The sequence below is a fragment of the Stenella coeruleoalba genome (genome assembly GCF_951394435.1).
Source record: "Stenella coeruleoalba genome assembly, chromosome: 11".
Lineage (NCBI taxonomy): Eukaryota > Metazoa > Chordata > Mammalia > Artiodactyla > Delphinidae > Stenella > Stenella coeruleoalba.
Window position 1 is genome coordinate 84,225,057 of NC_137157.1, and position 26,989 is coordinate 84,252,045.

The 26,989-nt window shown below is 35.0% G+C and overlaps 1 protein-coding gene across 9 annotated transcripts in view; it reads left to right on the plus strand.

Moving 5' to 3' along the window:
* Positions 1-26,989, plus strand: part of C2CD5 (C2 calcium dependent domain containing 5) — an 82,685-nt gene that overhangs the window by 47,958 nt on the left and 7,738 nt on the right. For 8 of the 9 annotated variants that reach the window (XR_013830500.1, XM_079936962.1, XM_079936957.1 and 5 more), the window contains 11 exons: positions 1,470-1,565; positions 4,332-4,523; positions 8,049-8,235; positions 11,523-11,687; positions 13,259-13,399; positions 15,305-15,368; positions 16,129-16,190; positions 16,401-16,499; positions 16,970-17,059; positions 17,538-17,625; positions 18,599-18,685. Coding sequence is in view for 8 of the 9 variants with exons in the window: in XM_079936962.1 (XP_079793088.1) it covers positions 1,470-1,565; positions 4,332-4,523; positions 8,049-8,235; positions 11,523-11,687; positions 13,259-13,399; positions 15,305-15,368; positions 16,129-16,190; positions 16,401-16,499; positions 16,970-17,059; positions 17,538-17,625; positions 18,599-18,685 (1,271 nt within the window). In the remaining variant the exon portion in view is untranslated. Of the gene's footprint in view, positions 1-1,469; positions 1,566-4,331; positions 4,524-8,048; positions 8,236-11,522; positions 11,688-13,258; positions 13,400-15,304; positions 15,369-16,128; positions 16,191-16,400; positions 16,500-16,969; positions 17,060-17,537; positions 17,626-18,598; positions 18,686-20,341; positions 23,131-26,989 lie in introns of those variants that run through there. The other variant, XM_079936960.1, reaches the window with a different exon arrangement.

Here is a 26,989-nt window from a genome sequence, read left to right on the forward strand (position 1 = left end):
AACGACTAACTTTGTTATGCTTATCCTGCCTTACTCCCCAGGTAGTCTTGCTTATTCATGGATTTCGTGTCATGCACTCTCCGGTCTTAGGGATATGGTTTTAAAAGACATAGTTCTTGCCATCAGATTCACATTCTCCTGGAGAATTATGACAAGTATAATATATTTTATGATAGAGACATCCTAGGATGCTTTAGGATCTCAGAAGGCTGGAGGTTAGAAGTAGGATTGGAAGAAAGTGTTAAGGAAGTAACTGAAGCTTGAACTGAATCTTGGGAGATGAGCATGAGTTATATCAGTGAAGAGAAAAGGCATAGGGAGGGTTTTCAAGGCGAAAAGACTTAGCATGTGGAGAAGGCCAGAGGTGTAGATCAGTGGCTGGAGATAAATCGCAGTTGCAGGAGTCTATAGAAATGAGTTCAATTAATTTACTTAGAAGTTTGCATTCACCTGATACAAATTTCTCTTTTCCCTCTAGACCTCAAAATGTCTTTGTCTTTAAATCCTATCTTTACTAGTTTTTTCTGTTCTAACCCATCCTACTTACTATTATTGGATTCAGTTCCCTGAGATGCATACCTTGAAATGCACACCTGCCCTCGTAGCTCCTTGATTTGGCGCCTTCTGTGGCTCCCCGTTACTTTTTCTGACGTTCTCAGTGCCCACTTAAACATTGTAAGCCTGGCCTCTTACAGACCATTTCTTTTATATCCTTTCTTCTGGTCCATTTACTCTTTGTTTCCAGCATTTCATCCCTAGACTGCTACTTTTCTCACTAGCTTTGGGTGATCTCATTCAATAATTATGTTGATTGTTTAATTTTTTTGGCTTTCAAGCTGGGTGGTATGTAATCAAGAGTTTCAAAGAATTCTTTTGAAAATCAGTTTTTATCATACATATAATGATGTACCAAAAGCTCTGTTTAGTTTATTTTGTATTTTATTTGTTTCAGATATCTTTTTATTATTAAGTTTGAATTAAGCTATAACAATATAGATATTTACATAGTTGTGCCTTTAGAATAATTTTAATACAATTCAGTACACATTTAAAGAGTATTTTAATACAGTTTGATGGGTTATTGCTGGATATTTTGAAACATTCCAGTCTTTATCAGCTTTACCATGTTTTAAAGGAGTCACACTGCTATATTAGAAATAAAGTGCCTTTCCATGGAAAAATAAAAAAATAAAAAACAAACAAAAAACAAAATAAAGGAATCAGTTGTCATTAATATTATGCTTTATCTTTTACAATTTTTAAATAAGAAAGAATTCTTATCCTTTCCATTTTAACAACATTATTTCTGTTTTCTATTCTAGGTTTAGGAGGTAATCCTGTGATACTAATATTTAGTAGAGTCTAACTTTAAATTTAAATTGTCACCCTTGTATCACTTTGATAGTTAACATTTTCCAAAGTTAGATTCCCTGAAAATGTTAACTTGTTTATGTTTTTTTCTTTTGTAGTGAAGAGGTCTGTATTTTATCTGCATCCGGCACAGCAGCTGTACTGAACCCTAGATTTCTGCAGGATGGCACCGTGGAGGGCTGTTTGGAACAGAGGTTGTCATGACAGCCTGGCTTATTTTCCTTAAGGGCAGAGAAGGGAGAGGTTGACTTTCTTCCTCTCAGAGCTGGGCTAGTCCTTCTCTATGAGGGTGGGTTATAGGTGTGCAATTTTGAAATCAGGACCAGGCACTTTACTGATTTTTACTTAATCCATAGCAACAAAGAAGTGTTGGGTTCTGCACTGTATGACACATCACTATTTCTATTATCTTGATAAATTACACATATGATTACCAATCGAAGGATTTCAAGTATACATTTTTTTGTTTGCTACAGTGTAGAAATAATTTATTTTATTTGAGTTTTCTCTTCCTTTCCTTTTCCTTTCTCTTACCTCCAAAACAGGAAAAGGTCATGAAACAATTTTCATAAAATTCTTAATTTACAAAACAATCAAAATACTATGTTATCCGAAAATTATGTATAAAAGCTTCAATTATGTTATAAAAGCTTCATGAAATATAACTTTAATATATGTGAAAGAGAAAGCAAAAATGAAAGCATTAGGTAAAATGAGATTACTTTTTGGTTTATTTGATTATTGGTCCCTTTAATCTGTTAGCTTCCATAAATGTCATAAGTATTTTCCATAAAACGATGAAGTTATCAAATATATGTACAAAAAACTATTAGTTTGGTACCAGAGTTTGCCCAAATAATATAAATTTTAAATACCCCTTGCTCTACACTATGCATATTTATTTTCCCCCGGTATTAATGTATTAGTGTATATTAAGGAAAAAAGCAAAAAAAATTCTGTATGTGATCAAATTTAGAATAAATTTGCAAGTCTCTGTATAGCAAAGAAAGATATGCTAGCTCTGGTAGGCACACAGAAGACCTTGGTCAGTTTCTTCTTTTGTCAGTATTAAAAATGGGTTTTGACCATAATATATTTCTGAGCATTAAAAGTCATGGTAAATAGGAAAGTGGAGGTGGGACATTTTGAAGTATATTGAACAATTGGAATATTCCTTTGAGAAAACTGACTTTGCCAGTGAGTTGTCCCAGTCCTGTCATATAGTTCTCACCTGTGTCAATAGATTTCATTCTTCACTAGATAGAAGCCTAATTAAACAAACAACCTTTGCCATCCAGCTTGGTTGTTTCGGTATTGTGGCTTGGATGGACACAGTGAGCTCTCTTGAATGGCAGACTGATGCAACAGATACCATCCCTACTTGTAAAAGAGGAAAATGTCTTTTTCTTTCTGCTATGAAATTACTAGTGCTTACTAGAGAAAATTTGAAAAATGTAGGAGAGTAGAAGAAGAAAAAAATTCCCTAGGGTATGAGTATTCAAAGATAATGCCTTTTGTACATTTCATATTTCAAATGCTTTCATAAATTTTAGCACTTTTATTTTTTATGCCTTATGATGTTACACCACTTATGTTCAAATTTCTGTGAGGTGTTTAGTTAAAAATTGCCCCAGTTTTCATCTTTCTGTGTCCCCTTGTAACACATGGGCTTTGGATTCAAATAAACTGGCGTAAGAATCTGAGGTCTGCTACTTAGTACTTAGTGTGACTGAGCAAGTTACTTAATATCTCAGCTTCGTTTCAGGCCAAGTGGAACTAGTTTTTGTTGCCCTCTGTTGGGTGTGAGTATTTAGCTATAGTTTTCTTACTTAATCTTCAAAAAAACCCAAAAAAGACCCTTTCTAGGTAGATATTGTTGTTACACTTTTATAGAGGAGGCTCTGAGAGGTAAAATGACTTGCTCAGAGTCACACGGCTCTGCCCAGATCTGTCTGATTCCCCTGTTACTTCAAATAGGCGAGAATGCCATCTCAACAATAAAAGAATAATATCTGGGAGAAACTTAATTTGATTTAGAGGGTTATTGTGAAAATTCAGTAAAATAATGTATACAAAGAATACAGAAAGTCTGACTCTTGGTAGGTGTTGTATGAGTTTTCTTTTCCCTTTTTAATGTGTCTACTTGCCAAATTTCAACTTTTAAAGGGTTGCTTTAGATGAAAGGGATTTGAGAACCCACATCTTACCAGAGCCATAGAAGATGTGGCTGTGTGAAAGCTGGGATTTCTCCATGGAGCTTCCCTCTGTTTCCCTTCCTGTTCTCCTCATTTCCTCATATTTAATGACTGAATAAATACTTAATCATTCTAAAATGATTTCATAAACAGCACAATACAACAGACATTTTACAGTGAATAGGGAGGTTGTGGGTTGTTCATTTGTGCTTTATGTATGATGGATATTCATTTCTGAAACACAGGTGTTTTGGTTTCGCAGAAATGCTAAAACAGACATCATAAATTAGAAACTTTAGAGTATGCCTAGCTTTAACTTACATTTTTTCCTCTTAAAGAGATTTGTTTTTAACCATAGAATTTTTTCAGATTTTTAGGTTGGTTAAAAAGTTTTTTTTCTTAGGAATTATTTTGTGATTTTATTTGTGTTATCTTTGTCACACAGTAGAAAAATGTCACGCTTATTTGTTTTTATGTTGTATCCCAAAGGAAAGACCATTGGAATAATAGTGGTTTTTGTCAGGTGATAAGTCATCAAACATAAGAATTGATGCAAAATGACTCTACTTGTATAAGCCTCTTCTTTCATAGCACAGTGCATGGTTCTGATTTCCTGGTCATTTCTTATCAGTCATAGTGGTACTTAACTATGGTCAAAGTTGTGGTGTAGTTTGTATACAAGTACTGGATATGTAATGTATGTTTTTGAAAAAATGCATAGAATTTTCAAGAATAACTTTTTTTTTCTTAATGTATTCTTAATAGGCTAGAAGAAAATTTGCCTGCAGGCTGTGGATTTTGCCATATACCGTATGATGAACTGAATATGCCATTTCCAGCTCATCTCACATATTGCTATAACTGCAGGAAACAAAAAGTTCCCGATGTTCTCTTTACAACTATAGACCTCCCAATGGATGCAGCAGTTATTGGAAAAGGTTGTCTTATTCAAGCAAGGTATGTTTGTGAAGACGGTATTTGGGGTCCTTGAAGGAGTATAGGGTATGGAGTCAAATAGACGTATTTTCAAATATCTGCTCCTTCCTACCTGTGTGATCCTGTGCAGGCTTGGCAATTCTATCTGAACCTCTTATTTTACTCTATGGAAAATATGGAGGAAAAATATCCTCTTTATGAAACTCAGATAAGTTTATATGCAAAAGCAGTTTTAAACATTTAAATTCTGTACAAATGTGTATTATTATGAGGATTATTAATTAACCTGTTGCAGGCTGGGGGTGTGACTCAGTATGCTTTAATGACATTAAATATCTAATACATTGTGGAAATTGACTTTTTCATCTTTTTAAGAACAGTGCTATGTGGTGTTTCCTTTACAACTTCAGTTAGCTGTTAAGAATTCCATTTAAAGTGTACTGGAATAGGAAATGCTAAATTGTGGTTGGCACACAGGAAACAGCTGCAGCTATCTAGGTCACCAACAACTGCCAGGCTACCAAATCCATTGAGCATTTCTGTCCTCATTTTACTTAACATCTCAGCAATAATCACACACTTGATCATTTTCTCCTTCTTGAAACTTTTGACTTCACAATGCCACACCTCCTCCTTTTTCCTACCTTTATGTATAGTCTTCAGACTCCTTGTTGATTCCTCCTCATTTCTTGTTCCTTGAGAGCTGTGAGTTTGGACCCCCTTTCAAAGCTTTCTCCCTAGTTGAACTTGTCAACCCCTATAAGTCTGTATGCTGTCTGTAAGTCTAGGACTCCCAAATTTATAGCTCTAGTCCAGAACTTTCTTCTGAGTTTCAGACCCATATACTTTCCTGTCTGCTTTACACATCATTTTCTTAGGCATCTCATACTTGTTCCAAATTGAACTGCTGATTTTCTCCATTTCTTTCTTTGGTCTTTTCTGTTTTCATAAGTGATACTTGCTGTATCCAGTTCTTCCAGATATGGTATTCTACCTCCCCATATCAAAGTTATTACAAAGGCATGTTACATCTCTAAAGTATGTTTCTAATCCATTTACTTTTGCTTTCATTCCCTGTTGCATCTTAGACCTTCCATTTAGGATTGTTTTTCTTTTGCTTGAGTTATCTCCTTGAGTATTTTTTTTTGGTATTTGCTGGTGGTGAACTATTTTTACATGTCTGAAAATGAATCTCTTTTATCTTTAAAAGATATTTTGGGCTGGCAGTTATTTTCTTTAAGCACACTGAAGATACCCTTCCACTGCCTTCTGGCTTTCATTGCGACTGTTGAGAAATAACCTATTAGACTAAATGTTGTTCCTTTGAACTATGTCTATTTTTTCCCCTCAGGCTGTGTGTGAGCCATTTTATTTGTCTTTGGTTTCTGCAGTTTCCCTATGAAGTGTTAGGTATGGAGTTCTCTTTATCCTAATTGTTATACCTTGGGCTTCTTGAATCTGTAGATTGGTGTCTTTCATGAATTAAAAAAAAATTTTAGATTAGTTCTGTGTTTCATCTGTTCTCTCTTCTTGATACTCCAATTAAAAGTATTTTAGACTTTCTCACTGCCTCCTCTATGTCTGTTATTTTCTTGTCTTATGTTTTTAAATCATTTTGTTTCTTTATGTTATATTTTGGATGTTTTCTTATTTATCTTTCAATTCTTTAATTTTCTCTTCAGCTGTCTTTAATATGCTATTACACCTAATAATTGTGTTTTTAAATTTTTGATAATCTATTTTTATTCCCAGAAGTTTTATTTTGTTCTTTTTCAAATATATACTATAGTCTTCGATTGATTCTGTAACTGATGATTTTAATATCTAAAATCTTTTTTTTCTGTTGTTTCTGCTGGTTATTGTTCATTGTGTTTTACTTGCTTTGACTCACAGAAAGTTGCAAAAATTGTACAGAGTCCTGTGTACCCTTCAATGAGCTTCCCCCATTGGTGACATCTCATGCAACTGTAGTATAGTATCAACTAGGAAATTGACATTGTTATAATACTGTTAACTATGCTACAGACCTTATTCAGTTTTACACTTCTTTAAACTTGCATTCATTTATGTATTTGTATATATATGTATAGGTCTATGCAGTTTCATCCCACAAATAGATTTGTGTAAACCACCACCGCAGTCAAGATACAGAACTGTCCCACCACCGCAAAAGAATTTCCTTATGCTACCTCCTTAAGTTTGTACCCGGCATTGCTCCTTGCCCTGGTCCTGTGATGCTTTTAGGAAGATTTTTAAAGATATAGTTTATTCAGTTTTTTTTTTTTTTTTTTTCTGTTTTAGGTAAGAGGGGATTAGTCTTCATCAGCAGTTCTCAGAGTGTGGTACCTAGACCAATAGCATCACCATCTTTGGGGGACCGTATAGAAATGCAAATTCTCAGGTCACGTGCCAGACCTGTTGAATCGGAAACTCTGGGGATGGTAATTGTTTTTTAACAAGCCCTCCAGGTGGTTCTGATGCAAAGCGGAGTTTGAGAACTATTGGCCTAAATAGCCTGGCTTGCCAGTTTGGGGATCTTTCCTTCATCTTCACAGCTACCTGTTTTAGTCCAAGCTCTCATTGTCTCTTACCTAAATTTAAGCCTTTTGTCTGCCATCCCCACATCAGTTCTCTTATCTTTACTCCATTCTCTGTGTAGCAGTATAAACGATGTCCTAAAATATACTTTGGATTGTGTTACTATGTAAAACCTATGTGGGGGTTCCCATTGCTGGCAGAATAAAATCAAACGTCTCACCATGACCCGAAGCCCCTAACATGCTCATGCCCATGCTTAACTGCAGCCTCATCTGTGCTGCCCTCACCCTTGCTCACTTCACTTGACCTACAGTGGTCTCCTTTTGTTTCTTCTAATATGCCAGCTCCATTCCGTCATTGTCTTTTTCCAGCACTCTCAACTCCATCGTGCTTTTAGGATCCCAGTTCAGGTGTCATCTCTGCTGTGAGGCCTTACGTCGAGTTACTCTCACTTTTCTTCACCTGGTTTATTTTCTGCACAGACTGGATTCTTAAGCATTATCTGTGGTTGCCTTGTTTCTTTGTTTATTCCTACTCCCCTCCCCTCTGCCCCCACTGGAATATAAGCACGAACAGGGACTTTGTGTTTTATTCACTGATCAGTGCTCACCACCTAGAACAGTGCCTGGCACATGGTGTACACTCAAGTAGGCTTTGTATTCTTTTAATGAGTAAATTAAGTTTTTTCCTTTGCTATCCACCCATTATATGATCACAGGGAGTTATGAAACCTAAGATGCAAAATTATATTCTCTAGTGATTTTGATCAGTATTTATTTCATTTCTAGAGATTTTGAGATTTTTTTCCTTTTTATTCAAATAGGACTTTTAGCAAAAGTATGTACAGTGAAAAAAGTGACAGAAAAGATTATTGATAAAACTTAAGAAGTCCGTTTGAAACAAGTAAATGTTTTATCAAGCACACTTTTAGAAACTTTAAAAAAATTGGACATTTCTTAAGATTGTACCAAGAACACTCTCCACTGACTAAATTATTTTCCTTAACAGGTTGTGTCGCTTAAAAAAGAAGGCACAAGCAGAAGCAAATGCCACAGCTATCAGTAATCTGTTGCCATTTATGGAATATGAAGTGCATACTCAGCTAATGAATAAACTAAAACTCAAAGGAATGAACGCTTTATTTGGACTGAGAATTCAGATCTCAGTGGGTGAAAATATGTTGATGGGCTTAGCGGTGAGTTTCGATGTTTTGTTTTTGTTTTGTGATTCCTATAGTTGTAGATTCTGTTTTATGTGATTCAAAGAGTCTCCTAAAAAGACTTATCTAAAGATCTGGCATTAAGACTTTTAAGGCTTTAGGGACATTATAAGAAGTAAAAAAAAGCCTAGTGATAGGCTTTCAAATGTTTTTATATTTATAAGATTATTATTTGAAATTAAATTAATAAACTATTATATAAATTTATTTATATTTTATACTATTATTATATTTTTGTATTCTGATCATAATTCCTATGGTCAGATTTCTAAGAATTGCCAGGTATAGCTTGTTTTGTAAGTTGGCCACCACTGTTCTGAACTTTATTATTGTTTGTGCATTGCTAAAACAGGGTTTCACCTTCTTGGCACTATTGACATTTGGGGCTGGATAACTCCGTTATATGGAGCTGTCTTGTTCATTGTAGGATGTTTAGCAGCATCCCTGACCTCTGTCCACTAGATGCTAACAGCTTCCCCACAGCGTGACAACCAAAACTGTCCCCAGACGTTACCAGATGTCCTTTGGGGGACAAAATCACTCCTGAGCGGGGAGGACCACTGTGCCAAAATAATCTTTCGTTTTAATGGAGAAAATCAGTACATGAGAGACATGTGCACCAGTGCTCAGCAGTGGATTGTGCAATAAAATACGTGTGTTTCTGAAGTGCTAATAAATTGTGAGGCAGTGAAAAGCTCTTTATCTCACCTTCATGTTCACCTTGGCTTATTAGAAAATAAGTTCTGACTAGAAAGTTATCAGTGGGGAAAGTGAGAACTGCCTTTTTAAGTAGCCAGAGAACTAGATACCTGCAAAATATTTATGGAAATTCTCTCATATTCTCCACACTTTGCCAGCCAGAATTTTTGTCTATGTCACCAGTACTTTTCAAATTGGAATTCTCTGTCATCTTTCTGAGACATGCATAGAAATTTAATTTTAAGAAATTTATGGGGGACTTCCGTGGTGCTTCAGTGGGTAAGACTCCGCACTCCCAATGCACAGGGCCCAGGTTTGATCCCTGGTTGGGGAACTAGATGCCACATGCCACAACTAAGAAGTCAGCATGCCGCAAGGAAGACCCAGTGCAGCCGAAATAAATAAATAAATTTATGGAATTTGGTTTCTTTTTCTCAGTATGCATTTGTAGATAAAATGCTAAATTGTTTCCTGCTTCATCTTTCTATAAAAGCAAATATGCAAATTTATGTATGTAGGGGATAATTGTGTGTTGATGATTAATTAGGAAATCTCACTTTTTTAACAAGATGAATTTGCAGTGATTAATAAAGGTAATCTGATTCATATTAAAATACTTGATATTTAGATTAACTTGGGGAAAAGAGTGTTAGTTATAATTCACCCATCTAAAAACTAACAAGCTTAGCGAGGGCATAACGTAAATGTGTAGTCAGGCTGAATACAGAACTGTAGCTAGTGGTGGGTGTCTTGGGAACTAAGAGCTTGGTTTAGATTCAGAAGTTTAAAGAACATTGTGCCGATTGTAGCAAACACTTTTGCTACAGGAAACTAGTTTGTGACCCTGGTATAATTCTTCAGTGCCTGCCTCGAATGCTGCCTTTTCTGATTCTTACTAACCTTTTCTTCTTGATCACTAGTGGCACTCGTTATAACCGTTTGAGCTTTTGATCTTTGTGCTGTTTTAGCCTGTGCAGTTAAATCTCAAGGTCCTCCTGAGCTACTAAATCTCAAGTAGCCTCCATGATAGCTAATCTCCGACGAGTGCCTCCTGGGTGTCTGGCACTGGGCTGCTCCAGAAAGAACGTAATATTATCTTCACTTTATAAGACGAGGAAGCGGATGCTGTGATAGGTTGAGACTTGTCCAAAGTGATATGGTTACATGTACCGGAACTCAGTTTCAAACCCAGGCCTGTCTAGTTCCGGAGTTTGTGTTCTCAGCCATTCTGGGCTGTTGCCTCATTAGTGAATGCAGTTAAGCAAGTGTTAGAGATGGGGCACTATGGCGCAGAAGGCGTTCTGAGCTTGAGCATCAGAGACTGGGTGGTGAGTGCAGTCATGGACACATGAACAACCCAGGAGAAAGAGCTTCTGGGGATCAGTTTCATCTGGTGCACAGACTTCATCATAGAGTACTATAACGTTTCTAGGAAAGACTTTTACAAAATTGGCAATTGTGTAATAACAATAACAACAACAACAACTCTAACAATTCAAAATACGCAAATATCCAGAGTTAAAAGAATTGTCTTCTCTTTTCTCCATTCTACTCCTTTGATGTTAACAATTTGATGTTTGTACTTTTATACATTTTTTTTTGCTTTGCTTTCCTTACAGAAGCATATTTAAACATATATGTACATAGGTGTGTGTGTGTGTGTGTGTGTGTGTGTGTGTTTTATCTTGTTTTGTATTTCCCCTAATAGTTTTTCAGTACTAATGGCATGTAGTACTGTTACAAAGTCACAATTTAGTAGTTATTTAATTAAATATTTAAAATAAGTCTGTATCAAGTTTCCTCTCTTGGTGATTATGGAGGCAGGATGGTATAGTGAAAAGTTCTTGGTATTTGGAGTCGGAAACAGATTCAAGTCTCTTCCCCACATTTATTGACAGTGTGATCTTGCTTAAGTTTCCTGTCCTTTCTGAACTCAGTTTCTTTACTTGCTTTGCATGTTTCCCTTTTACTTTTGCCACTTTAAATGTAAGCTACTCATTCATGAAAAATTTACTTTTCAACAACTTTCAATCATATTTTTTTTTTTTTTTTTTGCGGTACGCGGGCCTCTCACTGTTGTGGCCTCTCCCGTTGCGGAGCACAGGCTCCGGACGCGCAGGCTCAGCGGCCATGGCTCACGGGCCCAGCCGCTCCGCGGCATGTGGGATCTTCCCGAACTGGGGCACGAACCCGTATCCCCTGCATCGGCAGGCGGACTCTCAACCACTGCGCCACCAGGGAAGCCCTTCATATTTTTATAACCTGTTTTTTTCAGTGCAGATTTTTACAATCATAACAAAAAACTTTAAAGTCCAGTTGGGTATGTAGTGAAAAGTAAATCATCCTTTTACTGCTGTCCCCGACCTACCCAGAGTTCTTGCTGAAGTAACCAACCCCTGTGTCCAGTTCTGATTTTCTGTGCCCTTCCACATATGTCCTATGCAAGCACTGATGCTAATTATCTTTTTCCTTCAGGGCAAGGACCACATTCCTGAATATGAAAACTTAAGGACTATTATTCTTTAGATATTTTTTTCTGATTATTTCCCCATTATTTTTACCAGTCAGCCACAGGTGTGTATTTAGCAGCTTTACCAACGCCTGGCGGTATTCAGATTGCTGGGAAGACTCCTAATGATGGCTCATACGAGCAGCATATATCTCATATGCAGAAGAAGATAAATGACACGATTGCTAAGAATAAAGAATTATATGAAATCAATCCTCCGGTAAGTGAAATAAATCTCCACTGTGAATATGTAAGTTGCTATTTAGATTTTAGTACATTTTTAGGTTCTCTTAAAGATTTTTCTGCCACTGTCTAGATTTGCTCTCCTCATTGCTCATTCTTTCACCTCCCTTTACATCCATGCTCAAATGTCTTATTTTTTAGGGAGGCTGACTTTGACCACCCTATTTAAAAAATTAACTCTCCTGTCAATTTTTGGTACTTCCTATCCTCCTTCTGTTTTATTGTTTTCTGTTGCTCTTACCTCTGTGTGTCTTTATGTGTGAAATATGTTTTTGATTTTTGTCTACTGCTTGCTACTCCCAATAGAATGGAGCTCCATCAGGGCTGTATTCCTAATGGCTAGACCAGTTCTTCCTGGTAGTAGCCTCCTGATAAATACTTGTTGATGCCTAAAGAAATGGCCTAAAATGTTCTTTTTTAGTAAAAAGAAAGATTGCTTATCTGTGGTAAAAATGTTCAAGAATACAGAGTCTTTTCTTTCTCATTTTGTAGTCACTGTAATAGGTACCCTGTCAGATTTATCTAGGGCAGGTTAATGTGAAGTGTAAGTAAGATAAATGGATGCGAAGGTGCTGCAGAGGTAGCTGTGTTATGAAACTGTGTGGTTGCAGTCTTATGCAAGGTATGCCCTAGCAATGAACATTGAAAACATTTTTGAAAAACCTTTTTTAAAATAATCCTTTTTTTTTTTTAAAGATAGTTCTGTTACACCAACAACAGGCTGTGTCTTTTACATTTGTGCTTACATACCCACATTCTCTTGATATTCCTGTGGCCAGCAGTTATTTAGAACCTCTGATTAACTGTGATCTTTGGCTAAAAAAATGGGTGAAGGCTTACTAACCCATATAAGATTGTAGCCTACACTGACCTCAAAAAGATCATTATTGTAACTATCAAAGTTTATTTAGCTAAATAAGTTGCATAGCAAATACATGTATAATAAATATGTGTATTATATAAATATACACATACATAGATACATATATCATATTCCACATTTTACTATGTGAGGCTTTGAAAAATTACCACTGCATAAGATATGGAAGATTAGAATCTTATTTGGGTACATAAATCGTTAATTCTTTATAGATTATTAGGACTTTTAAATGCTGAGTAGAAAATACCTTCTGAGCTGGAAGGACCGCCAATTCCCTACTAATTGTACTGTCCTCTTTTTACACTAGATGTCAGTGTTGCCTTGCTGTGTCTGTGACAGTTTCTGGATTAGTGTATGAAGGTTGCTATTATCAATTAAAGGAAATAGCTATGTACTCTATAAAAGGTTAATTAGTCATAAAGGTTATAATTAAATATGGACTATGAATACATTTTACGTACTCCCCTCCCCCCCGGTAGTTTTCTGTTAATATAAAAATGTAAAACCAGACTGAAGCATACAAATATCAAATCATTATGTTGAACACCTGAAACTAATATGTTACATGTCAGTTGTACCTCAATAAAAAAAAAAGACTGCAGTTTACAAAAAAAACCCAAAACAGAAAAAGACAGTCATATGATGTAAAGCAATTATATTTCTTTTAGGAGATATGTGAAGAGATTATAGGATCACCCATTCCAGAACCTAGACAACGCTCAAGACTTTTGAGATCTCAATCAGAAAGCTCTGATGAAGTTACAGAATTGGACCTTTCACATGGGAAAAAAGATGCATTTGTTTTGGAGGTATTATTGCATTGGACTAATTTCTTAAAGTTTTTGGAAGATAAGATATATATTTTTACAGTCAGGTCCTAAATTGGTGTGATATTTTTGTATCATTACAACTGTGAAAAATATCAAAAGAATATTTTATTATAGAAATTACAGCAAACTTGGTAACATATCTTTTGTTTAACAAAAGTTAAAAAAGAGTTTTGGAAAATTAGTTTTGGAAAAATTAGTGTTTGGGTTGAAATATAATTAAAATATTAAACTTTTGGAGCTTTTTTTGTAAACTTGGATTAATTTCAATAAGAAGTTTCTCTTCTTTCACTTACTATAATTATTACCTGCTTTATATGTCATAACATGTTACTATAATTATAACATTTTTACATGTAACACAATAATATAAGCACTGTGAATTCCGAGTGTAGTGTTTTTTTTACTGAATTCAGAGGGTGTAATTGAACTTTCATTGTAAAAACACATCCAGAATGAACTAACTTTCTTGGAGAATAAATGACATGAAAGGTTTATGGAGCCTGTGCCCTCACAGATCTTCTTCCCATGCACTCCCCTGTAGAATGGTTAGCTTTGAAAGGATAGACGATCTTCCTTTGATATTGAAGGAAAGGAAAATAAATGAGGATACTTAGAAATGTTTTCTGGTAAGGTGCCAGTTGAGAGAAAAAAATCATATGCCTGGATCTCAGTAAAGCAGGAAGGTGACAGTAGAATTGTATTGGGATGGGATTGGAGGTTTGAAGAGTCTAGAATAGTGCCCTTGAATGTGATCAGGATGTCAGCTGTGGGAGATGCTCAAGGCTTAACTGAGGTGAGACTGTTACCTTGTAGGAAACTCAAACCATATGAATTTGTGCCTCTTTCTCATAATCTCTACAGTCTGAGAATGGAGAAAAAAAATGGAGGTTGGTAAAAGGTTAAGGAGTAAAAAGTTCCAGGGTAAAGTTTAGAGCAGTTAGTTGTACTCAAAGTGCCCTGTGATGGTGGCATCAGCAACAGCTGGGAGCTTGTAAGAAATGCAAACTCTGGTGCCCCTACTTCAGACCTAGTAAATGAAAATTTCAAAGTGGGGCCCAGGAATCTGCTTAGCAAACCCTCCAGATGAGGGTTACTTTCACTTTGATCCAGAGCATTTTTCATGTTTTCTGATCCAGGGATCCTGGCTAAGTAGAGAACAGAAGTGCTTGGAATATGGGCAGAAGAGGGCAAGGTGTAGAGAGATGGGGGTTATAGTTGATGCTGGAGATCTGAGTGTAGAATGTTTTGGGGAATACCACAATCGAGTTATGGCCTTGACTGTGAATGGCTAAAGCAAAGTGGAAGTGAAAGTGGTTCTTGACATCTCGGGTGTAAGTCAGGACTTAGATCCCCAATGTACAGATGAATGTCAATATATGTCCAGTTGGATATGTTCATTACTTATAATTCACAACAGAAGATTGTGATGTAGGAAAAATGGAGTTTGTACTTATTCTTTTAAGACATGCCTTTAAATTTACCCCTATGTAATTTTATTTTAAAGCAGTTCTGTATTTAGTCAAAAGATTTTTTTAAATTGCACTTTATTAATTTAAACAAATAGAGATAATGATTGCTTGTTATCTTTGTAAATCTTTTGGAACATGCCCTCATAAAGACTTGAGAAAAGGCTTGATTTTTAAAAAACTCAATATACTTTATGATGTATAATATTTCATTTAGAAGTATTTATAATTATTGTGGAAAAATTTATAGATACTACAAAAATTTTTTCAAGTTTTATATTTTAACTTAGGGAAAAATGGCCCTACTTTTCCTTGACTCTTATGTTTTCTATTTAATAAATAATAAAAGCGATTTTTAAAAATTTGAAACAATTATATATTTACTACTTACGTGATAGGTTCAATCTTTCATTTTCAGATCGATGACACAGATGCTATGGAAGATGTACATTCTCTACTCACTGATGTTCCGCCTCCTTCAGGTGAACAGAGAAAAATTACCTGGAGATGAGACTAGTTTTGCATATCAGTATTTCAGTTCATAATTATTATAGCACTAACTTTATTTTAACAGCTTTATCAGTGTTACTTTTTGTCACGTTCTTTGCTGCTCCAAGATTGAAAACATCGTTTAAAAATATTTACATTAGAACTTAGGTGAACTGATTTTTAATCTTTTTGTTTATGCATTACAAAAAAAAACATGGTAATTTATTAACATGGTCTAAAGTTTCCCAGAAGTATAGAGTTTTAGAAAAAAAGAATGAATGGATCTTAGTTAGAACTTCATGTAATAATTGAAAAATGTTATTCTTTTTTTTTAATTAATTAATTTATTATTCATATTTGGCTGCATTGGGTTTTCGTTGCTGCATGCGGCTTTCTCTAGTTGCAGCGAGTGGGGGCTACTCGTCGTTGCAGTGCGTGGGGTTCTCATTGCGGTGGCTTCTCTTGTTGCGGAGCTCAGGCTCTAGGCACGTGGGCTACAGTAGTTGTGGCACATGGGCTCAGTAGTTGTGTCTCGCGGGCTCTAGAGTGCAGGCTCAGTAGTTGTGGTGCACGGGCTTAGTTGCTCCACAGCATGTAGGATCTTCCCAGACCAGGGCTTGAACCCGTGTCCCCTGCATTGGCAGGCAGACTCTTAACCACTGTGTCATCAGGGAAGCCCCGAAAAATGTTGTTCTTTAATACAAAAATAAATGAAATGTTATCATACGTTTTCCCTATAATTTATTTTGACAGGCTTTTATAGCTGTAATACAGAAATTATGCCTGGTATAAATAATTGGACATCCGAAATACAGGTAAACCTTTTATTCTTTATTTTAAGCAAATATAGCATATATGATTTTAGCAAGTTTTTTCTTAATATATGTTTTCTTTTCGGCCTCTTTACTGCAGTTAAAATCTTATCTTTTAAAAAAATACCACAGTAGTTATGATTGTTTATTTTCTGTTACAGTATTTAGTTCAAAATAATGAAATGACATGCCATTATATCTCCCCATATTTAGATGTTCACATCAGTAAGAGTAATCCGATTAAGCAGCCTTAATCTAACTAATCAAGCCCTCAATAAGAATTTTAATGATCTCTGTGAAAACTTGCTCAAGGTAGGAACCTTTTGACTAACTATACTTTAGCTAAAACTCCTCAGGATCATGAAATTAAAGAAGAAAAGTATTTATATTGTCTGGAATACCTTACACAGTTGCAGGCCGAATTATTTTTATTTACTTATCAGTCTTAACCTGCCATCAAGTAAAATGCTAAAGATGTCCTCTCCATCTTAATATGCCACACTATAAAAGGAATATATTTTAAGTTATTTCGTAGCGTTAAACTTCATAAAAATCTATATTTGTAAATTTAAAAAACGCCTTATTTTTTTATGACGTAGAAATATGATTAAATCTTCTTGTCTGCTTAGATATTAAAAATGTATTCTTAATGAAAGAATAGACGAAACAGAAGTGTTTTACTCTACTCAACTTTATTTGCCATAGTATAATGTACATTAAAAGATCAGTTTTTATAAATTTTTAAATTAAAAGAAATATTACTAATATTTTCTTTTGTGTAGAGCCTGTATTTTAAACTACGGTCTATGATCCCCTGCTGCCTTTGCCATGTAAATTTTACAGTATCTCTCCCTGAAGATGAATTAATTCAGGTAACTAAGGTTCAGTCTGTTATTAAAGAAGATTTCTAACTTTAGTCTGTTTTAATATTATACATTTGCCATAATTAAAGAAGTATAAGCTGCTTTACTTCAAAATATTTTTAAACGTACTAGTATGAGGCAGATCTTGTCTGTCTGTTTCACTTTTGTGAACTCTAGTTATCTGAAGGTGTACTCATATGTATGTTCCAGCGTATGTACACTAGGTGTGCTTCTGTACGACTTCTCTAGACCCCATCTTTCAGAGAAGGTTTTTGAGCTCTTTCTGGAATACCTACGTTTAGGTATACATGTTGGGCTTAGTTGTAGTCGAATGTCTGAGCTTATGTGCAGTTCTGGTTGAGAATCTTAACCAGGAAAGGCAAATTAGCCAGTTTGTATAAGTTGTTCCATGGTACTGAAAAAGAATTATAAGAAGCTTTTTTGGGGAATGATTGTTTTGCTAATCATATTGTTTCTGTGATTCTAGGTTACAGTCACAGCAGTTGCAATAACTTTTGACAAAAATCAGGCGTTACAGACCACAAAAACACATGCTGAGAAGTCATTGCAAAGAGGTAAACCTGTGGTAGATGGGAGCATAGTTCATGTTTGTCTGTGTTATAATTCAGTGATAAAATATAGAGGATAGGTAGAATAAATAAATGACGTGTTTCTTGACAAGATACTGTCACTTTTTCTGTTTTCTTTATCAAGATAACTGTGTGGATAAGCATATGGCTGATGATATTTTTCACACATGAATAGGTGGTTGGCTGCTATTTACATAGAAAATGCTGCTGTTTTTTAGAGTTAGCTTATAACATTAGTTCTGCAGTAATTTAGAGGCTCCTATCCTAGGAGCTCTGGGGAGGTCCTCAAGGCATCTGAGAACCAACTGATGTAGCAAGCACCATGGATTTTTCTCAGGAAAGGTCCCATAGTGTTCAGCAGATTCTCAGAGTTGTTCTTTATCCAGTAAAATTTAGGAAGTACCATGCTTAATATATTCCAAAGAAATGCAAAATCTTAGAAACCATTTGTGTGTTCTGAAAAAAGAGAAGAGGGAAATAGTATACTTTCTAAAGTTTAATGACTTACTGGCTAAATAAATATTCATAATTAATCTAAAAATTTTTAAGTTGAATATATCCTACATCTATAGCATTGAATTAATGTCAGATGTATTAAATGATTATGCGTTCAGATATTTATCAAAAAATACAGATAATAACTGGTTTAAGTGTCATAGAACTAGTATAGTACAAAAAGTAGGATAATAATCATCATTAGTGAGTGCTTATTCTTTGCCAGGCACTGTGCTAAGAGATTTATATACATTACCCTTTCTAAATCTCACAACAGCCCCACCAGAGAAGATAGCAACCACTCTCAGTGTCCGCAGGTGAAGGACCCCCATGGAAGAAAGCAAGGACAAACCAACCAGAATTAACTGAGTTGGGGGGGAAATTATATGTTATCCCAGAGTAATTTTTAAAAAATTAATAAGAGATCATTACTAATTAACTTGTGTTTTTCCTGCCTCTCAAGCCTCTACAGATAATGAAGAACTTCTGCAGTTTCCCCTCGAACTCTGTTCAGATTCACTTCCTTCTCATCCTTTTCCACCGGCTAAAGGTTGGTTAAGTAAGGGAAATGCAAGCACAAATACCAGTTTCTAGATCCTTTCTCTTGCTTCTTCACTGTAGGTAATCTTAACTTAATTTTGAGATGGAGATTTATTCTTCATTTCCTCATTGTATGTTTCTTCATGTTCATAAAGGGGAGAGAGTAATGTTCCTTTTATTTTAATTTCTCAAGTAATCTCATCATGACTTATTAAGGTAATTTTTTGTGTGATATTCCATTCTTGTAACTCAAATGTATTAAAGTTTTATTTTCAGAGATTTGGATTTCCCAAAGTAACTATTCACATATGGTATATTTTGATATTTATATTATATCTGGTAAATTTTTTTCTAGCAACACTAACCTTCTGCAAAAATTTTTAGATTTTCATAGACAAACAGAATACTTATTTTCTTCAGAAGCTATGTGGAGAGGTTTTGGGTGGAGGTTAGTACAAGTGAGAAAGGGATGAGCTTTCTGTCTTTTGGGTGTCTTGGTTATATTTGAGGAACATTTTTTCAAATGCAAAATGATTGTCCCTTAATTCACTAGCAGTAGATCTACTTAGATCTGTACAATCTTTGGAGAAAAGTGGGAGGTGGTTTTTTCCATTTCTCTTCTGATTTCAGCGTAATTTTTATTATAAAAATTTCAGAATTACTGTACCTTATCTTGTAGCATTACATACACAATAAATGTAGTTTGTGTTTTTTCCTAAGTTTTTTATTCTTAGAAATGATGCTTTTGTTATTTAAAACCAAATTGGCATTTCTAATTTTTCTGTTTTATAATACAAGTGACATTATTTTATGGTTTCTACTTATCAGTTACTTTATCTGATACCGTATTAGTTATAATACAACATAGTTTTATATTCACATTGCCTATGTCAATAGAGTCTTTACTAAATCAGTGCAAGGCCTGTGTAGATAAATAGATCTTGCCTCATATTTTGAAGCTGAAAAGAAGCTACTTTCAGATTCTGAACTTTCTAACATGGTAACTGTGGTTCTTTTTCCTTTTTGTCTAAATTAAAATTCTAATTTAGAACTCCATAGAGAATTTCTTGAAAGAATAGAGAGGAAAAATCAAATCCAAAGACAATCTGAGTTCAGATTTATAACTTAAACATAGCTTTCAGAACAAAAAGCAGAACAATCTAGAATCTTCCTTGAACTGACTAGATAGGATTTTTTTTTAAACACGTATTTTCTACAGAAACTTATATTTAACACAGGGTTAGTTCCAAACCACTTTTAGGTATCACTTCATTTATCCTTACCCAGCAGTGGTGGCGAGGGGGAAACCAAAACCAAAAACCCAGTCAGCAACGACGAAATGGTTTGATCAATTGCTAACCTATACAAATATTTATTTGTGGATTTGGGGTCCCTGTTAGCCCAACTTTACCATGTTGTTAATAGCTACTGAATTCTGCAGAAGATTAGATTTAAACTCTGTATATTGGCCATATCTATATTGATAACTTACAATTTCTGCAATAGCTTTCAAAATACTTTCAAAGGTAATGAGAACTAGTGCTTTTTGAAGTCATTAGCATATTTTGTACAAATGATACTCTGAACTTAAAAACAAGGAAAGAAGAATTTGAGTAGAATAAGTCATATCTGAACAGTCCCTAAAATATTTGCAATTTATTTTAAGGAGCATGGAGAGGGACCATAGGTGGAGTAGTAAACCAAGAGACCTGGCTTTTCTTCTCAGTTCTGCTACTGATAAAGTGTGAGAACTTGGGCCAGGTAACCTCTAATTAAGCCACTTTTAGTTCCTCATTTGTAAAATGTGAAAGGATTAAGATTCTCTCTAGCCTTTAAATTTCTCTGATTTCTTGAGTTTCTATAGTTTATGGTTCTTCAATTATTAACATGTCCCTATTATTAAAAACGTAAAAGCTAAATTATGCCTGAGGTCACACTGAGCTTCTGTTAATTAATTTTCCAAATAACTTCAAATCAGTTAAACCAATGATTTTTAAACTCTGTTCCTCCAGACCATAGAGTTTCTTCAGAGGTGCCTCATGGCCTTCCAGGAGGCAAGGTGCCGGCGGGGTGAGAAGATAGGTCTCTAGACCCCCTACTTCTGAACTAGAGCAGCTTCAATGCACTATGCTTTATGTATCAGCTTTCTATATATGATTTTCTTGGAAGAAAGCGTTTCAAAAAGTTTGAAAATCACTGAATCAGATCATACCACCCTTATCGTCATCATCATCGCCACCATTGTCAGCTTCATAATGATCAATATCATCACATCTAATGCTAATATATATAAAACTTTAATACTAAGTGCTTAACTATAAAACCTTTGTGCCTTTCCTTGAATGTTACATTTTAAAATCATCAATGAACACTAAAAAGTTTATCTGTTTACTTTTTTTAAAGTCATGTAAATTGTGGTTTACGTTGCATCCTTATGTATTGTCTTTGCGTCCTCATGTCTTGCCAGGAGAACATGGGCTATGATGTATATATTAGAAAAAGTTATCTCGAAGTGTTTTGGAAAATTTGAGGATCGGATGGGTTTTGAAAAGGTCTGAAAAGTGTAATAATAGAGTGTTATATCATGAAAGTAGTAATTGAACATTGTAACATGAAGGAAGCCTTTGAATAGAGAAGAGAAATATCTGGGAAAAGTTAAGCTTAGCAGTTTAGAGGAAATAGGTGGGAGAGAGAAAGGTGAGGGTGAGGAATAAATGCTCAGAGAACTTCTCTACTTTCTTATCTGCAACCACAAGAGGTTTAAAAGTTAACTACTAATACTGATAAGTAAATAAATATATAGTTTTTATAGTTTTGTTAGGTTAGTTAGCTAAGCTGATCGAGATTTATCTTTTTTAATTCTGAAAACTTTGAATACTAATTTATTTTTCATGTTCTTATCACAAATGGGATAATTTATTAAAATTTTTTATTTCCTTTTATGTTGACAGAGTAGTCTCAAGAGCTATGCACAGTCTGTTTATTAACACTTCCATCTTTTCACTTGTAGATAAACCTTTCCTTATCTTTTTGTGTTATTGAAAATGAGTGAGTATTATGTGACGAAAAGATGCTTCAATAACATGTTTCCTAATTGACAGTGTAGAGTAAGCTTGGGCCTGAATTGTCCATCCATGCTTAATTTTTTTTCCTTCCATCTTTTGTTATATTTGTTACATATTTTGTTTCTCAAGGTAACAGAATAGTTTGATGTATGTCTCAAATTTGTGGTTGATTTGGTGTTACCTTGATAGTTACCATGATTTTTCCGATTTGAAATATTAAAACATGCTGAGCCTAAGTAATTTCTTAAAGGACATTATCATGTGAAGGTCATCAAAATTCTTTGATGAATACTATGAGGAACAGAGATGATGTGGCATCACTATAAATTCCTTTTTTTAATGAAACTGTGTTAAGAAAAAAGATGACTATAGCAAATTTTTTATACCACTTTCATAATGTTTTTTCCTCCTCATTAATATCTACATGTCAGCTTTCTGAATATCTGTCACTTCACTCTGGAATGGTTTTTTAAGAGGCTTTAAAAATGATATATATTTTTATGAAATGAAAATGAAAAAAGATGGAGCAAATATAGTAAAAATAGGGAATCTGAGTGAATGTAATCTGGGTGAAAATTTTTTAAAAATCAAGATATTTCTCATGAACTGTAATTAATCTTAAAAATTTTATGCATGTAATTTTTATAAAAGGTTGGCATGTTACTTTAGATACATGTCTAAAGACCTGAATCTTGAGATATTTGAAACCATATTGAGGGACTTAAGAACTTATATTAGACAAAAGTGTTTGAATTATATACCACTATAAATAGATCTCAAATACTTTATAAACCTAATCTATAATAGGATAATTGCTTTCATTAAAATTCTGAGAGTTTAAGGCTATAAAAGGGTTTAATTAAGTCAGTTTTAGTGTTTATATACTATTGGATAAAACTGTATAGAGGAAAAGTTTTTTATATCACCCTTGTTTCTGTGTCCATTTTGCTTTATGCTGGGGTGGTATCCTCATGTTCAGTGGCATTAGCTATAGCCTGGGAGAAGTTCTTTTTTCACTGAGCAGTTGCTGATGAATAAGACAAATATAGGTCAAATTCTGGATTTCAGTAAAAAAGAAAACAAGTTTGCTTACACCCTCAATATATTATACTCCATAATTAGGTATCCACATTTGAAGCTTTTTTCTTTATTTTTATGGTCGGCTATCAGAATTACTTTTTGTTAAACCAAATTTGATTTTAAAAGATAGTTTAATTTTTTAAACTTAAATGACTTGCCTCACATTATTTTAACTTGTAATTAGAAATATAAATCTATAAGACCTACAAAAGTTAGCTTTTCCTTCTTCCTGCCAACTAATGGTTCCGAATTCTTACAAGTATATATAATTCTTTATGCTAACTAAAAATGTTTTTATGTATTAAGAGTTCATTCCATGTCTGTTTTCTCTCTTATTTTTTTAAGATATATTTTGTCATTGTGACCAAATGGTAGCAACTATGAAAAATGCTAAAGTTCTTCATGTTATCCGTGGCCACAGCAGTGAGTGAGGGCTCCTGAAAGGAGAAAAATGCTGAGGGGAAGGAGAATGAGAGGAAAACAGAAACTAAAGAGTGGAAAATGTGAAAACCTCATCCAAGAAGTGGGAAGGAGAGAAAGAGTTGATGGAGAAGTAGAGATAAGGAATCTTAGCTTTTCCAAGAGCTTGAGAGCAGTGAAATCCAGAGTCAGAGGAAGAGGGAGTGAAAAGCAAAGAAAATTGAATTGGGTTATTGACCCAAAACAAGGATTATTTGGAAAAAAGGATACAAAGGATGGGAGTGAGAGGAAGAGTGAATGATGGGGATTGAAGAAGAAAAGCAAGTGAGTTAGAATGTTGCACACCCGGGGTTGGAAGCTTTAATGACTCAAATAGGGCAGCTAATGTCTTTTGTCATCTACTGTATGTATTACCTGTGTAGCTATGTAGTTGAATTTTTTTTTTTTACTAGTGAAATATCCAGATTGAAGCAATTTGTGTCTTTCTGTATGCCTTAGTAATTTTTAACTATAATATGGCAATTTCATTATCAATCCACCAGTATTTAAAGACCATTATGGACCAGATTTATACTGAATGTTTATGTACATCATTTGTTTAACTCAGTCATTAAGCCAGATTTTATAGTTATAAGACATAGCTGATCAATGCATTATAGATTGATGGAAGTGCTTAAAGGGACATAAAACCAAATTTTGATCATAATAATTTAAAACTAAGAATGGTTAAACAGGAAAATAAAACATACAGTTTAGAGACTCCAGATTGCATATATTTTAATCTGCCAGAGAACCTTTTCAGAATTTGCAGGAGGTTTTTCAAATTTTGTAATTTTCTTAGGGTGACTGGAAAAGATTATCTCAAATACTTTTTAGTTATTCAAAGCAAAGGTGATCTGTAAATTTTAATGGTAGAAAGTAAGTTGTTAGAAGAGTAGTCAGTGTAAAACTCTATCATAGCTAACCCATACCTTTGTCATTGGTTATTTAGGATAATGGAAGCATCTCAAACGTCGGAAGCACTGGCAGGTGTATAATTGAGGGAGGAGGAATTCTTGCCACATTTTTTTTTCTGTTTTTCATCTATATGCTCATTTCCACTAAACTGCTTTAATCTAGGTTAATCCCCCTCCCCACTCCGCTAAGGCCTGTTAAAAATTGCTCAAGTGTAGTAAGAAAATAGTCAATCTGCATGTTCTGTTTGCCTCAGTAACTTTCTAGGGTTGTTTTCTGAGGGATAGCGGGATTATCAGTAACTGGTGACTTCTTAAAAAAGCAAAATTGTATTCAATGGGAAAGGAAATGCTAAGAGAAGTGGGCTGCTGGGTGGCTTGATGTAGACTGTCTTTGCAGCTACAGTGGGGCCTCTCATACGAAGTATTTGTGTCAAACTCTTCCCCAGAGATGTGCAAATAGCCAGAACTGGGTGCCAGCTCCTCAACAAAGCCCAAAGGACTTTTAATAAGATATTTACCCCTGAGTATGAAATATGTTGTCTTTTTAAGTATTGGCTTAGAGATTGCATATGTATTTATTTATTCTTAAGCAGAATTACTGCTTTGTCAGTGAGCCAGACAGCTAATATCTGCAGTTCCTTCTCTTGTGAAAAGCCTGTTATTACCTGGGAAGCCAAACTGTAATTGGAAGGAGCAGAGTGACCGAGAGTCTGAGGTCATTAGATATTTGAGGTGTTCAGACCAGTCCGAGGTGCTGACGTCCAGCTGCTGCCAGGACCAGCTCCTCTTGGGCCTTTTCTCTGAGAGAAAACATGAGCATCCTGGCAAGCATGTTAGGAGATGAACCTGCTCTCCTTCAGTGAGGTCAAAAATCTTGTCGCTCAGCCATGTCTCTAATTTAAAAGTTTTGTTCTTCTAAAATTTTAATTCAAACACATTCATATTTGAGGGCAGGGAATAAATATTTTCCCTCACTTGTTTCTCCTCTTCCCTACCTTTCGTAAAATTTTTTTTGGAAAAGTAGTAAGTGTACTAAGTGTACATGGTGAAAAATTCAAATACTACAAAAAAAATCACATTGTCCAAAATAAAGCTTCCTTCTCCCTTCGTTTTCCTTCGCAAGAGGAAGATACTCTTTAACAGGTTATTGTCTGTCTTTACAAGGATACTCTATCCTTTTTTTAAAACACAAATATTCTACAGATCATTGTATACCTTTGTTTTTTTCCACCTGGCATATTTAGAGATGGGAACCGATACCGTCTACATGTTTAAGCTCTTTTCATGGGTACTTGCCATTAAATTATATACAGTTGCTACTAGAGAATTCCGTATTACCAAGATAATATCAAGGTATAGAAGACAATTTTAGTAATTTTCACTTTTTCTTTTAGTTTCCTTCCCATCCGCACATTTTAAAAACTTTAACAGAATACCTAATGCCGACTATATTTTCTGTGTCTATACTTACCGAGGCTATATATACTGCACAGGACATACGAGAGCTCTGGGACCCTCCTGGGATGTATGAGCCTGGGGTGGGCTATCTACTGTCCCAGCTTCTGCACTGGGTCTGTTTCCAGGCTGAGCTGTCCCTAGAGATCTGGTAAGCCTCTGAATGTCAGTTCTGTTCTGGTCTTCCTCCTGTAGGTCCCATCGCTTCCTGGGCTTCCATTGCCCCTCAGGATGCTGAATCAGGAGGATACTCCCTCTAGAACTACAGTCTGAGGGCATGATGGTCAGGGCGCGTCCAGCGTGCGCTCCTCATAGCCATTGTATGGACCTCACCTAGTGATCCCTTTTATCGGACAGTTCTGTATTGTAAGAGGATTGTCAGCCACTGTACACTCTCCAGTATAGCTTGTGGTCATTGCCTTAAAAACTGGGGGGTGGGGTGGGTGCGGGAGATACTTCCATTGCACCCAATCAACAGAAACATTCTATAAATCCAGTTTTTGAAAAGTATAACTTTTGCTAATTTAAGAATATTACCAGAAGGTCAACACATTAAGCAGAGACAAAAATACATATATTTACTTAGTTTATAATTTAAAAAAAGACTGGCTGACCCAAATTATTCTTAGTGTCTTTATGTGTTATTTCTATCTTGGCCACACTATATTCTCAGGTCTGAAATTCTTTGAAACAAAAATTCAAATAATGCCATTGTGGATAGAGCCTGAACATTAGAAATGGATTATGAAGTTTTCTTTCTTTTATAGTACTGTTTAAATTTGTACAATGACTTAAATATCTATAGTAAAAATACAAACTATCAGGGAGAATGCAGGATGCTGCTTTCATGAGCCTACTGTAAAGGGGATTCTAGTTTGGGATTCCTAGTTATTTCCGTGGAGAGCGGTCACCTTTTAGTTCCACAAAGTCTTGATAGCTCCAGAAGGAGCTGCTGAAAGCAAAGGCCTTGAATGAAGGGGTTGGTGGTGAGGGGGCAGGTCGGGCTGAGGTTTGTGTTTATCTGTGAGAAATAGGTCATTGCCTTGTCTGTAATTTTTAATCTTACTGGCTCTTCCGCCACAAGCATTTCCCTTCTGTTTTTCATTTCAGATTTTCTTCCCAGTAGGTTGACCCTTTTCTCTGTTCAGTTTTCTCACATCCCGCTTCCATCCCACTAACATTTGTTACTGTGTTGATATTTTGTGTGTAGAGTTTCTGAAACCTTTTTTGTGTTATACTAACAAGTAATCTTTCTTGGCATGGTATTTATTAATGAAGCTAGTTTTCATATATCAATAGAAACTGTGTTTTAAACCTAAATACTTCTATTTGGTTTAC